The sequence below is a fragment of the Pholcus phalangioides genome, unplaced genomic scaffold (genome assembly GCF_987345545.1).
Source record: "Pholcus phalangioides strain wild (caught in Gottingen) unplaced genomic scaffold, Ppha-v1.0 ptg000024l_1, whole genome shotgun sequence".
NCBI classification, from domain to species: domain Eukaryota; kingdom Metazoa; phylum Arthropoda; class Arachnida; order Araneae; family Pholcidae; genus Pholcus; species Pholcus phalangioides.
Window position 1 is genome coordinate 28,623,434 of NW_028301616.1, and position 14,264 is coordinate 28,637,697.

The following is a 14,264-nucleotide window of genomic DNA, read 5'->3' on the forward strand; positions in this document are numbered from 1 at the left end:
ATTTCTTATGGTGCGAAAACCTCCAACGCTTATTTGTGTTGTGTGTGCGCTAGATTTCTACGCATTTCTAAAAGTACGCACATCTACCAAGCGTTTCTAACGGGACGTACGCAAGCATCCTTTGCATTTCTCGGAGTACGTTGACCTACCACGCATTTCTAACGGTACGCAACATTGGGGGCAATGCCCCCCTCCAGCATTTATGACTGAATAGACTGATCCAATATATGTATGCATATATATAATTAAACATCATCATCGTGCCCCCGCCCCACAACCTTTGAAGTACATCTCTGCCTATGTTCGCTAGCATCTCTCTGATTCTCTAAGTGGCATCGAAAGTGTTTCGAACCTGTGGGTGCTCGTTTTGATCCCTATGTAGCAAATTTTGATTTGTGAATGAATTCTGTGGGAGCTCGAATCCGCGTCACAAATTACCGTGGATGCTCGAGCACCCACAGCACTCTCGGCTCCGACGACGCCACTGGCTTCTGTATATGAAACCTTTTTTTGCATTTCTGAGTATGCACACACCTACCACGCATTTCTAGCAGTGCGCAAGCCTCCAGCGCTTCTAACGGTACGTAAGCAAGCCTCCATCTCTTGTATATGCAATCTCTTATATGCATGCAAGCCTCCTTTGCATTTCTAGGTGTACGCATATCTACCAAGTGTTTCTAACGGTTCGCACGCAAGCCTCCAACGCTTATGCATATTTTTTAAATAAATAAATAACGTGATCCTCGTATTCCTAAGAGATCTGTATGATGTACCCAGGGAATTTGTTAGTGCTAGTAGACATCAATGCCAACACCGGGATTTGAACCCTGACCTACACAATCAGAGGCAAGCCCTCTAACCACTTGATTGCGAGATTGCAACTGTACGCAAGCCTTCTTTGCAGTTTTCGGAATACGAAAGCTTTTAATGCATTTCTAGAAGTTCTCACACTCACCACGCATTTCTAACGGTAGCACTTTGTACGCAAGCTTCCTTTGAATTTCTAGGAATAAGCTCACCTATCACACATTTATAACGGTGCGAAAGCCTCCATTGCTGCTTCGTATGCAAGCTTCCTACATATTTATAGCACACAAACTCCCAACTCATCAGTGGATGGATACCTTGAACGTAATCTCTTGTAGTACACGAATGGTTGGAATCATTGCTCTAGAAAAATTCCTTAAAAGAGTCACAAGTCACACGCATTGTATATTGAGTATCGTGGTCCCTCGGGGGCCCACACCGACTCTTTCTATAGGAAATAATTTTCTTTTTAGCTGCAAAACACTGAATAAAATAGCTACTGACAAAATGAAATGTTGAATATTTTGAACTGAAACATTATCAAAAATACAAAAAAAAACAACTAAAATTCTAATGATGAATAAAGATTTTCAATACGCAACTCCGGGTTTTGGACCCGTTGGCTCACCCGTTCCGACACTTGATGCCGTCTTAACGCATGGGGCCCATCTAAGCATGAACAGGAGACCTCAAATGCAGAGAAGGTTTAAAATTTTTGAAAGTTATGGTATGCAAGCATTTCTAGCCAACTGGGGAAGGCTCAGAAAAATTACTTCGCCCGGGGGAGGGGATGATGCTTTTAAGACGACCCTGGGGGAGGGGAGCAGGGGCCTCAACTCATTGACAACCAGAGGCGCATTTATGGTTTTGTCACGTGTGCACTGTGTCTCTATAAAGTCACACTTTTAGTCATTCACATGCTTGCACACTGATTAGTCACTCACATGCTTGCACACTGTTTAGTCACTCACATGCTTGCGCACTGTTTTGGTCACTCATATCCTGGCACAAACTCTAGGTCACTTTTTTCGTCATTCACATGCTTGCCACGCTTTAAGTCAGTCTTTTGCCCATTCACGTGCTTGCACACACTGTTTTAGTCCCTCGCATACTTGCACACGCTCTAGGTCACTCACTGACCTGGTCCCTCTTTCTCTAGGTCACTCGTTTGGCCATTCACATGCTTACTCACGCTTGTACAAAATCTTTTGCTCACCCATGCGCTTATAAACTCTCTATGTCACTTTTTTGGTCACTCACTGACGTATTCCCTTGCTGTTTTGGCAAAAGCTGATTTATTGAGGGCGATACAAATTTCGTCACCCTACTCCCATTCAACTAATTTCCTTGGTCACTCATTCCTCAAATTCGCTTCCCCTTCGAACTTGCCGCCCGCCAAGCCTCTCTCCACATACGCCGCTGGAGTGAGCCATACCTTTGGAAACGTCATGATGACGAACCGCGGTTGGTCATCAAATCGTCATTTGTGGATATTCCCTCTCGGTCGGCGTATCCGTAATCCAACTTATGACTATTGGATATTCAGTGGTGAATCGACAAATGCAACGGTTGTGTTGTGTGGCGTGCGTGTGCATGGCATGGAAAAAAATATATACATAGACATATAGAGAGAGAGAGAGAGGGAGGGGGGGTCGTCGCTGCGAATACAAGGGAGGGGCAATGGAATCCCCTCCCCGTTCTTCCCCCCCCCCCCTCCATCATTTTCCAACCGTCAACGTCCAAAAGAAAACTTTTTCTTTCCGTTGTACGTAGTTAAAAAAAAAAAAGAAGAAGAGAGATTCGGCATTTTTTGGCTCTTTTTTTTTTATATATTTTTTGCAGCCATGCTTTTAACACAAGATCCACTTAAACGCTCATCACAAAACAACAACAAGTGAGTGTCCCGCATGCCGGTGGAGATGCATGCCGCCCACCGAAGGTTTGTTGTGAAATGTGTTAAGCGTTTCCACCTCTTTTTATGGATAACATCGCTGTTCCTCTCGTCATTATCCGTGTCTTTGGCTAAACGCTCATCATCGCCGCATCGACAGGTACGTACCACATATATATCTGTTACGGTACATTTGATAAATCGGTTATTATGCAGAGTAACCGGTTATTATGCATACTTACTAAGCATTTTGCTAAGTTTGATAAATTAGTCACTTTTACCGGCGATTATGCATTTATTACCCACTCGTAGTTGATAAATTTGATGAATTCCCCTAAATTAATCAATTTCACCGTCGATTATGCATATTTTACCCAGGCGTCGTTGATAAATTTAATAAGCACTAAAGATGTTATTACTTTTACCGGCGATTATGCATAATACCCAAGCGTTGCGTCCTTAGTAAACATAATAGCTCGTATTATATGATATATTACACAATGATAAATCATACTTGTAGTGTATTATATATTGGGGTACGATCGTCAAATTTGTTATATTTATATATCGGGGTCCCACTATGCTTATCATACATGCTAGACTCATTTGCAATTTTTTTTCCCCATATTTATTAAATTTACCAATAATGCATAATAACCCTAGTGTAATTGGTGAATTTGATAAATTATGAATTTAGTGATCACAAATAAAGGCGATAAATTTCAAGTATTCATCAAATTTAAAAATGACACTTGGTTATTATGCTTGCATAATCTCCAAGTAAAAGAGATAATTTTTTTAGTATTTATCAAATTTTTACCAACGACGCTTGGTAAGTATGCATAACAACCGGTTTTAAGTGTGATATAACCGATTTATTACATTTACCGTAACGTATCAATCTATCTACGTTTTTTTTATGCAATGGTATTTAATAAATAATTGCAATTTTTCACATCATATTATTCTCCACTGCATTTTGAAAACAAAACTTTAACGAATGCAAATGAATGGAAAAAAACAATGTATGAGACATTGATTATCGTATGAAATTCAGATGTTTACCCAGAGCCGCCGTCGCACACCCCCTAGGATTACTGTCTCACCTGGTCCACGGTTTTTGGACGCACCCCCCCCCCCCCGAATTTAAGGAAATAGTGATTTCCATCATAAATTTTGAATTTTCACCGATTCTTCAACTCTCAAAATTTTCATCAATTCTTCGATTCTCAAAATTTTCATCAATTCTTCGATTCACAAAATTTTCATCAATTCTTCGATTCTCAAAATTTTCATCAATTCTTCGATTCTCAAAATTTTCATCAATTCTTCGATTCTCAAAATTTTTAATTCTTCAATTCTTAAAATTTTCATCAATTTTGCAATTCTTCAATTCTTAAAATTTTCATCAATTTTGCAATTCTTCAATTCTTAAAATTTTCATCAATTTTGCAATTCTTCAATTCTTAAAATTTTCATCAATTTTGCAATTCTTCAATTCTTAAAATTTTCATCAATGCTGAAACTATTTGTTTCATATGTTCTGAACTTTTATAAATTTTGGAATCCTTTTCTTCTTTTATTCCAAATTTTCACCAATTTTGGAATTATTTCTTTCATATATATTCTGATTTTTCACTGGGGTGCTGGAATTAATTCTTACATTTATTTTGATACACCCTCTCTCACAGAAGAAAAAAATTTGGGCTGGGGTGGGGGGGCAGCTGATCATCATTTTCGCACCTGGCCCCGCGTTTGGTAAGGGTGACGCCTCCTCCCTCTGCTTTAAGTGTGCGACAGGTGTGGTCACACCGGGCCCCTCGTTTTGGAAGGGGGCCCCGCACTTGCGGAAATAATTTCTTTCATAAATTCTGAATTTTCATCCACTTTGGAATTTGAAATTTTGAATTTTCATCAATTCCGGAATTATTTTTTTCATTTAAATGTAATTGTCATGGATGTGCTGGAGAATTCACCGTCTGTCAATTATTCATCTTATTTTCTTATCGATTCTAAATTTTCATTAATTCTCAGACAATTTCTTCCATATTGTCCTAATTTCAATTGGTTTTGAAATTATTTCTTTTCATCAATTTACAATTTTCTTTAGTTCGAAATTTTCATTTTTTTTTTATTTTTTTTTTGTTAATTTACATTCAATGTGTCTATGTTTTTTTTGTATGGATAATTTTCAACGTTCCTGAAAATTTTGTAATAATAAGGTATGAATACCCGGATGCCATTTCCCCCTCTCCTCCACTGAATATATAAAATCTGGGCTAAAAGGTCCCCCCCCCCCGAAATTATTAGGACGCCTCTGGGCCCCGTTATTACTTTCGCACCGGGCCCCGCATCTGATAAGGGTAGCCCTGACTAAGATCAGTAACATGTCAGTATTTTTTCTCCGCCATGACAACACAGACATGAACACTAGCAATCATTCGATCATGGAAAGTCCATTAAGCAAAATGCACATTTGAGGGGGCGCGGCAGCAATAATAATGACGATAATGCTTTCCTGGAATAGTCTCCCCTCTATTTGATGAGTCAGTGTATGCATACGGTCAACATCGACCGACATGCAAAGTAATAATCATCGTCACAACACGACTGGACTGGACGGGGTTCCCGGAAAACACAGCCAGTGAGATCGATATGTTAGACGCAGGTAAAAACCATGGGGAACTATGTGCCACGTGTGGACCACTCACCCATGTGTCCTCAGCAGATGGGTTTTCCTATAATAACTAAGGCACGGAAAATATTTTAAATCATCATGATTCATTTCTAATGACTACGCATCGGTCATTTTTCCCATGAAGTGCGGACCATTTGTTTTTTTTTTCCAGGAACATGGGCCGTCGAAACACTGCAGATGCAAAAAATAGACTTTCAGTCATCTGATCGATATATTCATTTTGAAATTTACTGCAGCACTATTTTTCAATTATCCGAGTTCAGTGCCGTCTTAACGCACGAGCTTCAAGGTGTCTCAAGTGCAGAAAGGGCCTCGTGAAAATGTGAGATCTGGTCAAATTTTCAACAGTGAATATGTAAACTGGGTAGCAGGTATTTCTAGCTAGGTAGAGGCCCCCAGAAAAATCCCTTTTTTCCGGGGACCTGTGAAGCTGTTAAGACGGGAACTGCCTGAGTTCGCAAGCATGTGAGAGACCAAAAGAGTGATCTAGAGCAATGTTTCTTAACCTTTTTTTGCCCGTGGCCCCTTTGAACCATATTTTTTTTCTAGTGGCTCCCCTGTCTTACCCAGAATCTTCGACCCTCATCTAGAAGCAAGATACTTTATATGTATTGAATTGATATTTTCAATGAATTTATACTGAACGAAAATTTTGCAAAAGAGATTGGCCTTCAGACTGGCCTAGAATTTATTGAGCTCCCCAATAGTCCGAGTTCTACTCAGGACCATCTCAACATCATGGATCCCTCAGGCAAAGTGATGCTATGGTAGTCCCATTACTTAGCTGGAAATAAACAGCCCACATATTTCCTACTTATTTTCAAAATTTATTGTACTATGCAAAATATCATAAGGTGGAGTCACTTATGGACATGAGACCCCCGGGCATGACCCCTAACAAGAGTGGGACTGACAGAGCTGCCGCTCGGGGCCTGATATGGTTTTCAACATTTTTTTGTTTTTCACACTATAAATTTTATACAGAGGAGGAGTCTGTGAAAAATCTAGGCGGGGGCCTGCGAAAAACCCCATCCTAGGGAACCTGCTGCAAAATGTAAGCGGTGGGTCCTTGCCCTAAAACGGCCCTTGTTTTATGGGTGGTTTTGTTGGATTCTGTAAGTTTATAGTCACTAAAATATAAAAGGTTTATTTCTTCACACCTTAATTTTTCTTCTCAGCTCTCTGCAGTCCTCCAAACCACCTGTCAAGGCCCCTTTCTATTCTCTTCCGTGGCCCCCCTTGAAATATCCCAGTACCACTAGGGGGCCATATGACTCCCGGTTGAGAACCACTGATCTAGAGGGTTTGCAAGCATGCGGCTGACTGGAAGATGACTTAAAGAGCAAGGGGGCCGAAAGAGTAACCAGAAAAGCGTGCAAGCATGGGGGTGACAAAAAAGAGTGACTTATAGAGTGAGGGACCCAGGTGAGTGAGTAACCAAAAGAGTGACCTAGAGAGTGTCTAAGCATAAGAGTGGCAAAAAGAGTGTGTAAGGACAGAAGTGGAAAAAGAGTGCCCCAGAGAGTGAGGGGATCCAGGTTAGTGAGTGACTAAAAGAGTGACCTAGAGAGTGTGATTTGCATGGGATAGTGACCTTAAGTCTCTCCTAAGTGTGTGAGCATGGGAGTGACCAAAATAGTGACATAGAGAGCCATGGATCAGGTCAGGAGGTGACCAAAAGAGTGACCAAGAGAGGGCATAGGCGGAAATAGACTTGGAAGTCTGGGGGCACAATGATTGCTGGTGAATGGGGGGGCATAATGGTATAATGGTGATGATGTCAGTTCATATATACGAAAATACATTAGATCAGTCGGCTTTAACTTTGCCCCCCGTATCTCCGCCCATGATAAGCAGTCAAGAAAATTAGGCTATAATGGGAAAAGCCCACGGGGGGGGGGGGGCAGCAATACCATAAATGCCCCCCTATACAGCATATCAGCCAAAATGTGTTTCATGGTTAAAAAATTAATGAATATGGCAAACATGAGATGAAATACTTATAGTCGTATTCATAAAAACGGAATTCATAAATTGCGTAGTTACCTTCATACCCGATTTTAGCACAGATTATACATTTAAAGGAGCGCTTCTCAACCTACGGTGCGTGGGATGGCATAGGTGGTCCACAGGTAAACTTGTAAAGGAACTATAATTTTAAACTTAATTGACGTCATTTTTATTTCATTAATATCTGTAAGAGTTCAAAATGCAAGTATAGTTGTCACTTACAGCCAAAATAATTGTCAAATGATATTAAAGTTGTATATTAAGACAAAAAAATGCAAATGCAAGTGAAGTTGCCAGTTATAGCCAAAACAATTGCCAAATGCAATTAAAGGTGTAAATTAAGCCAAACAATTATCAGATGCAAGTGAAATTGCCAGTTACAGTAAAAAAAAAATTGTCAAATGCAAGTAAATTTGCCAATTATAGCCAAAAAAAATGTCAAATGCAAGTAAACTGTAAGAAAAAAAATTTCTGAAAAATCTCCAGTTGTGGAAAACGATGGGTACTGCAAGTCAAATGTAATTCACCAAAAAAAACGGCAAATATGTGAGATGAATATATTTATATGACTATAATTAATTATAGAAGTCATAATTGTATCATAATATAATTATGAAATTTAATATATAAAATATAATATAATATAATATAAAATTTATAAACCATGAAACTAATCTTAATTCTTGATTTCAAAAATTGAACTATACCTTGTAACGAATAAGGGGTAAAAAACGAGACATTTTATAGAAAAATGGGACTTCGAAAACTATGGAAATATATACGTATATGTAAGCATGTAAAAAATAATTCTTTTTTTTACCGTTAGATAGACAAACATTGCCACAATACGGTGATTATCCTCAAAATTTAAGGGTTTGAATTTTCAACGTTTTTCCGCAACAGGTCAATTGCCCTCAGTCTGATTTTCATCGTTGTATGCCCCCCCCCCCCCCCCACACAGTCAAACTTTTTGAGGTCACTCACTCTATAGCGAGTGTATAGCGTGCAAAAAAGATAAGAATCGTCATAGACCCCGGAGCTGGAAACCCTGTCAGCCTCACCAATATGAGGAACACGGGAGGAGGGAATTTGAAATATGCCATTTGAGGAGTAACCAGTAATCATGAGTAAAAATCATGTGCAGTTTGGTTGAGAAACTGGAAAAGCGATTAAAAATGTGTAAAAATATTTTGTTAACGTCCTCTGCTGGTGACTTAAAACACTAATTTTTGAACCAATGCATATTATATGAATGTGCTAATCTCTTTTTCTGAAAAAGTTCGTGCTGCGAGTTACTATTTTAATAAAATTTAATGCAGTTAAGTTTAATTACAGAAAAATTTTGTACAGTTAAATATCGGTTAAACAATTTTTAAAGTAATTTTATTAACGTTGAAAAATTTTGTCTTTTTCGCAGTTCAATATTTAGGCGTACAAAAAAAAGTTAGTTTCGTTTTTAAGCGTTATCTATCGTTGACTTCAGAAAAACTGATTTCATTCGTGTAAATTTCAGTCTTATTTGTTCACTTTCCTTTTACTTGAGGAATCAATTTCTCAATAATTTACAGAATACTTGATCATTTTGATACGTTGTGCCCGCTTATAAAAAAATCGGATATAGTAAAATATCGGTTAATATGATGTTTCTTCTGCCTTCATGAGCCTGAACTATTAAAATGGCTTTTAAAAACTTGGCGCCCGTTTGCTATATATTTCGTAGTACTTAATCATTATGTTGTGAATGTAGGAAAATAGGGTTGGACGAATCTATTGCCCGACCTAAATTGAGGTGAGAGTAATCCACTCATTTTTGGTGAAAAACGATTCAGCGTGAGGGCAATTGACCTGTACCTTCAATATGAAAGACGTTTCTTGATGAAAAGGCCTTGGAAATGGAAGCAAAAACTGTGAAAAATGTGTCGTTATATCCGAGGTCGTTGCATCGGCATCGACATTATAAGCAAGGTTCATCAACATGATCATAATCTACAGATCTATACTAATCAGTCCTTACCGCCAATTAGTGACGTTGCAGACCGAGGTATCGTCACGACCGTGGTTGTTATAACCGAGACAGCCATATATATTTTTAACTAGCTAAATACTCAGCTGAAAATTACAGTCAAACTCAGTTATAACGACCAAAACTCCTTAACGACGTTGAGGAGCAAAGCGATTTTACGTAGGTGTGTCGGGGAGGTATTTTAACCCTTAAATGCTCAATTTTTTTCGAATTGTACTGCTCATACAGGGTCTTAAAGAAGTTCAAAAATCTCCCATAAAATAAATGCATTGCAGTAATATTGCATTTCAAATATATAACCATAGTACACTGGGGAAATAAATTAAGAGATTTTGCATATTTTATCGAATTTCATGAAAAGAACTGAACTAAATGTAAAACCACTGCTTCTAGACAAAAATGCAAATCTTGCACGTCAAATACGCAAGCGTACACGTGTGTGTAGACGGAGCCAGTAGAGAAACAGGCTTTATAAGCGCGCGTAAGTTAAGACGCATTTCGTTCGCTAGCACACCTCGGCGAATTTCTTGGTGTTATTTTGCAGCAATCGGTTAATTTCAAATTGTAACAGTAAAAATGAGTAACCACCAATGTTTAGATGATGGAATGAGGTGGGGAGGCTAGAAGCAGGCCAATCTCAAGTCCAGATTTGTAGAGAGTTCAATTCAACCCCCAGCGCTGTGTGTAACTTATGGAAACAGTTCCAGGATACCGGATCCATCGAGAGAAAGCCTGAGCAAGGTCGTCCAAGAGACAGGACGGCCAGAGAAGATCGCCGTTTGTCGATTATAGCGAGGTGTAACAGGAATGCTACAGCTTCTCAGCTCTCTCGTGACTTGTATGCAGCCACAGGAACCCGTGTATCAAGGGTGACTGTTTCCAAACGACTTCATGAGAGAGGGTTGTTTGCAAGAAGACCTGCTGTTTGCTTCCCACTCACTTCTACGGACAGGAGAATCCGTTTATCATGGTGCAGAGAGCATAGAGATTGGAGTATGGATCAATGGGCGACCGTTCTCTTCACTGATGAGTCCCGGTTCAGCCTAAGCACCGATTCTCGCCGTACGTTCATATGGAGGACCCGCTACCTACCCTCCAATGTCCGCGAAATCGACCATTATGGCGGAGGAGGTTTAATGGTCTGGGCAGGCATCATGTTGGATGACCGCACACCGCTCCATGTCTTTGAAAGAGGCACTGTGACTGGTGTGAGGTATAGGGATGAGGTCTTGGAGCCCTATGTTCACCTTTTCAGGGGTGCAGTTGGCCCTGAGTTCATTTTAATGGACGATAACGCGAGGCCACATAGAGCTCTTCTGCTCGACGATTTTCTAGAGAGTGAGAATATTCGCTGGATGGATTGGCCAGCCCGATCTCCAGACCTTAACCCTATAGAGCGTGTCTGGGACGCTCTGGGGAGGGCAATCGCAACTCGCAACCCCCTTCCGGGAACCATCCAGGGAATGAAAACAGCGTTGCTGAACGAGTGGGACCAATTGCCACAGGAAATGATAAACTGCCTTATTTCAAGTATGAAATCACGCTGCGAGACCTGTATATCTGTAAGAGGGGACCATACCCCTATTAACCCATTTATTAACCCATTTTTTTGTTTATTCTGCAACCGCTGTTTCATACCTTCCGACGAGTGTTACGCACGAGCATGCGTGTGTATTACAATTATTGAATGGTTATTTGTTTTTTATTGTATTAATGTATGTACATATCAAATTTCATTAAAATCGGTACAGTAGTTCTAGAGATAATCGACCAAGTCTGCAAATTCTCTTAATTTCTTATACCAGTGTATATAACTACCTTCTTCGTGATTAAAATTATAGTAAGAAAAAAAATCGTGTTGCAAGTTTCAAGGTAAAAAATAAATAAATAATTTTTCTTAAATAAATTAGTGAAATCACAGACACACATAGTCTGCACAAAAACAGAGAAGATGTCATTAATTGAAACATCTAACAGCAAATTCAAGATACAAAGTGGAAAGAAAATGGGCTCAGCTTATGCGCAAAGTTAATTCTGAATCTTTATCTTCAAACTGGCTGCAGTAATGAACGTCTAAAGCCGTGGTTCTAAACTTTTTTTAGCCCACGGCCTCCCTTAAACCATATTTTTTTTCTCGCTCCCAGTTACCTTAGTTCTTACCTGCCCCTCCCACCCTCATGAAAAGAACGAGACCCTTTATACCTACTGAATTGAATTTGGTCAAAACTAAATTTACAATGAACAAAAAATTTATGAATAAGATCGATCTCTGTTGCCCTGGGCTAGGCATGGATCCAAAATGGGGGAAAGGAGAGATTGCCATCCCTCTCAAGAGACGAATTTTATGGGGATAATAAGTTTGTGTGAAATATTGGATGATCCAACGACCCTATACAATAAATCGCCCCTCCCGACACGTCACTATTGGGTCTGCACTGACTCTGGGCTAGATTTCAGTGAGCTTCTTTCTTTTGAGGGTTCTATCACGGCCGACTAGACATTCATAATTGTTTAGTGGGCTATGGTTCTATGCATGATTCCCCACATCCTCGAGCAAGGCCCCTAGTCTGAATGAATGAACGTCAGAACTTTGCCAGTGGACTTATCCCGTTGCCGAGATCTCTTCCAGCCCAGCTTCGTGAAGGGTCCCTAGGCTGGGACCTTTGACGGGCCTCTTTATAGTGAATTTATAGCATGAAAAAACCAAAAAATTATGAGAATCGTCCCGGGCCCCAAAACTGGAGCCCTGTCAGCCCTCGTCCTGTCCCCCACCATCACCGGGCAAAGTGATGTTCTGGGGGGCATGCTTAGCTGGAAGTAACCGCAAAAGCTGTACTTCCAGTTTATTTACACTCAAAAATCATAGTATTAAATGTCATCATGAAGTACCCTCTGTGGACATGAGAACCCCCAAGCCATGCTCACATAGGTTTAGATGACCCTCTGCTCCATGGACAGCTCTGATGGATTCTGACAGTGCATAGTCGCATTTTTTCCAACATATATTTCACTTAAAAACTATTTCTTCACATCTCTCCGTGGCTCCCTTCATCACTTGTCGTGTTTTCCCCCTTTCATCTGATGCCCCCCGTAGAATATCCCAGGACGACGTGGGCAGGTTGACAACCACTGGTCTAAAGAGCCCGTTGGTATATATGCAATGCTACCATGGGCGGAGATAGACTTGGAACTCTGGGGGGGGGGGCACGGTCATTATTGCTGGGAGGCACGATGATGATGATGTCAATTCATATATACATTATACATTAGATCAGTCGATTCCACCTTTGACGCTGGAGGGCTGCCCCCATACGCCCCCCCCCCGTACCATGAATGCTACGCATTTAACGGCTAATCCCGTTTTTACGGCCTGGTGTGGCCTGCACTCACGACTCCCCATCAGGGTGGAGCTCACAGGGCTTGTGCCCAGGGAACCGATACAATGCTCAATTTTCTTTTTGTTTTTTTCTTACCATAAATTCACTATATAAGGACCAGTGAAAAATCTGGCCTAGCATGTGAGTAACCGAGACAGAGATCCCAGATTGGGGCCGAGCTGCAGGATATGGGAGAGTTGGCATGACTGCACCTTCCGCACTTGCGTAGGTCTGACCTGGCCCCGTGCACGGTACCGTACCATTATACCCTGTGATCCATCATATTGAATCCTCGTCGAATTTTAAATGGTCGGCAAATAAATTGACCAGTCTTTATAAATGTTTAGTATAGTTTCGCGAACTGTTTGAATAATTGAAACCTACTTTAAAGAAAAAGACGTTAATAACTGTAATCATAATAATGATGGTGATGACACGCATAATACACTATAACATGTCATCATCTTTTACCCACTCGGACTTCATTCAGAACTTTATAATAAAGAGAACATGATTTTTTTTTAAGACCGAGACCTTTGTTAAACGTTTCCTTGAACTGACGTTTTTTTGATAGCATAATAGGCCTAAGCGATCTGTCTTCTTTGACTTAGGCAGGCAGCCATTGTGATTTTACCAACCCTGCAATTTGAAAGTGACTGCGAGAGTGTTTTAGTGGGAAGGCACGTTATGGCGATGTGCTACTTACTTATTACATCCGGGTATGAATGTAGGTATTCTGAGATTCGGAAGAATCGGTGAATCACTTGATTAGAGCAGTGGTTCTCAAGCAACGGGTCATATGGCCGAATGCGTGGTCCTGGGGAATTCTAAGGGTTGGAACAAGTGAAAATAAAGTTTGGGGGGGAAGCCATGTGTCAGATGGTTAAGGGAGCAACAAAGAAATGCGAAAAAAATTCAGATTTAAGAAATACAAATACAACGCCACAACAGGCAAAATGTCCAAAGAGGAGGCTGAAAAAAATATGGATGCCATATGTCTCTCAAATACAGCAACCCAATTAAAAGTGCAATTATAAAAACTGTATACCTATGCAAATGATAAAATATAATACACTGCCCATAAAAGTATTCATGGTTGTCTTATCTATGAATGGATAGCTTCTCGATTTACCCCAACATGTTTAGCGTATTTCTTCTAAAACGTGTCGATTGCGTTAGGATTTACTACCCCCGAGAGTAAGGTATTCGAGAAAAAATTCCCTGTAACAACACAACCTGGAGTTGACCCTTACCAATCAATACTGGTGTCCCCTTGTCGAAGCAGTCGATTGACGGCGTAATACTAATTCATGGTTCATCCTATCCATCCCGTGGAAAATTTTAAACACTTCGATCACGTTTCTTCCCCCCCCCCGTTCTTCCAATGTAAACATATTCAAATATGTATGTAAAAATATTCATGTTAAAATAAAGCTTTTAACTGAAATATGGTAGAGT

The 14,264-nt window shown here is 40.1% G+C and overlaps 1 protein-coding gene across 1 annotated transcript in view; it reads left to right on the top strand.

Annotated features, from left to right (window-relative positions):
* The first annotated feature begins 2,281 nt into the window (after positions 1–2,281).
* LOC149069152 (bone morphogenetic protein 2-like) overlaps positions 2,282–14,264 on the top strand; it is a 31,636-nt gene continuing 19,653 nt past the window's right edge. Inside the window, exon 1 of the mRNA XM_089250683.1 lies at positions 2,282–2,858. Coding sequence (XP_089106809.1) covers positions 2,715–2,858 — 144 coding nt within the window. The 5' untranslated portion in view covers positions 2,282–2,714. The remainder of the gene's footprint in view (positions 2,859–14,264) is intronic.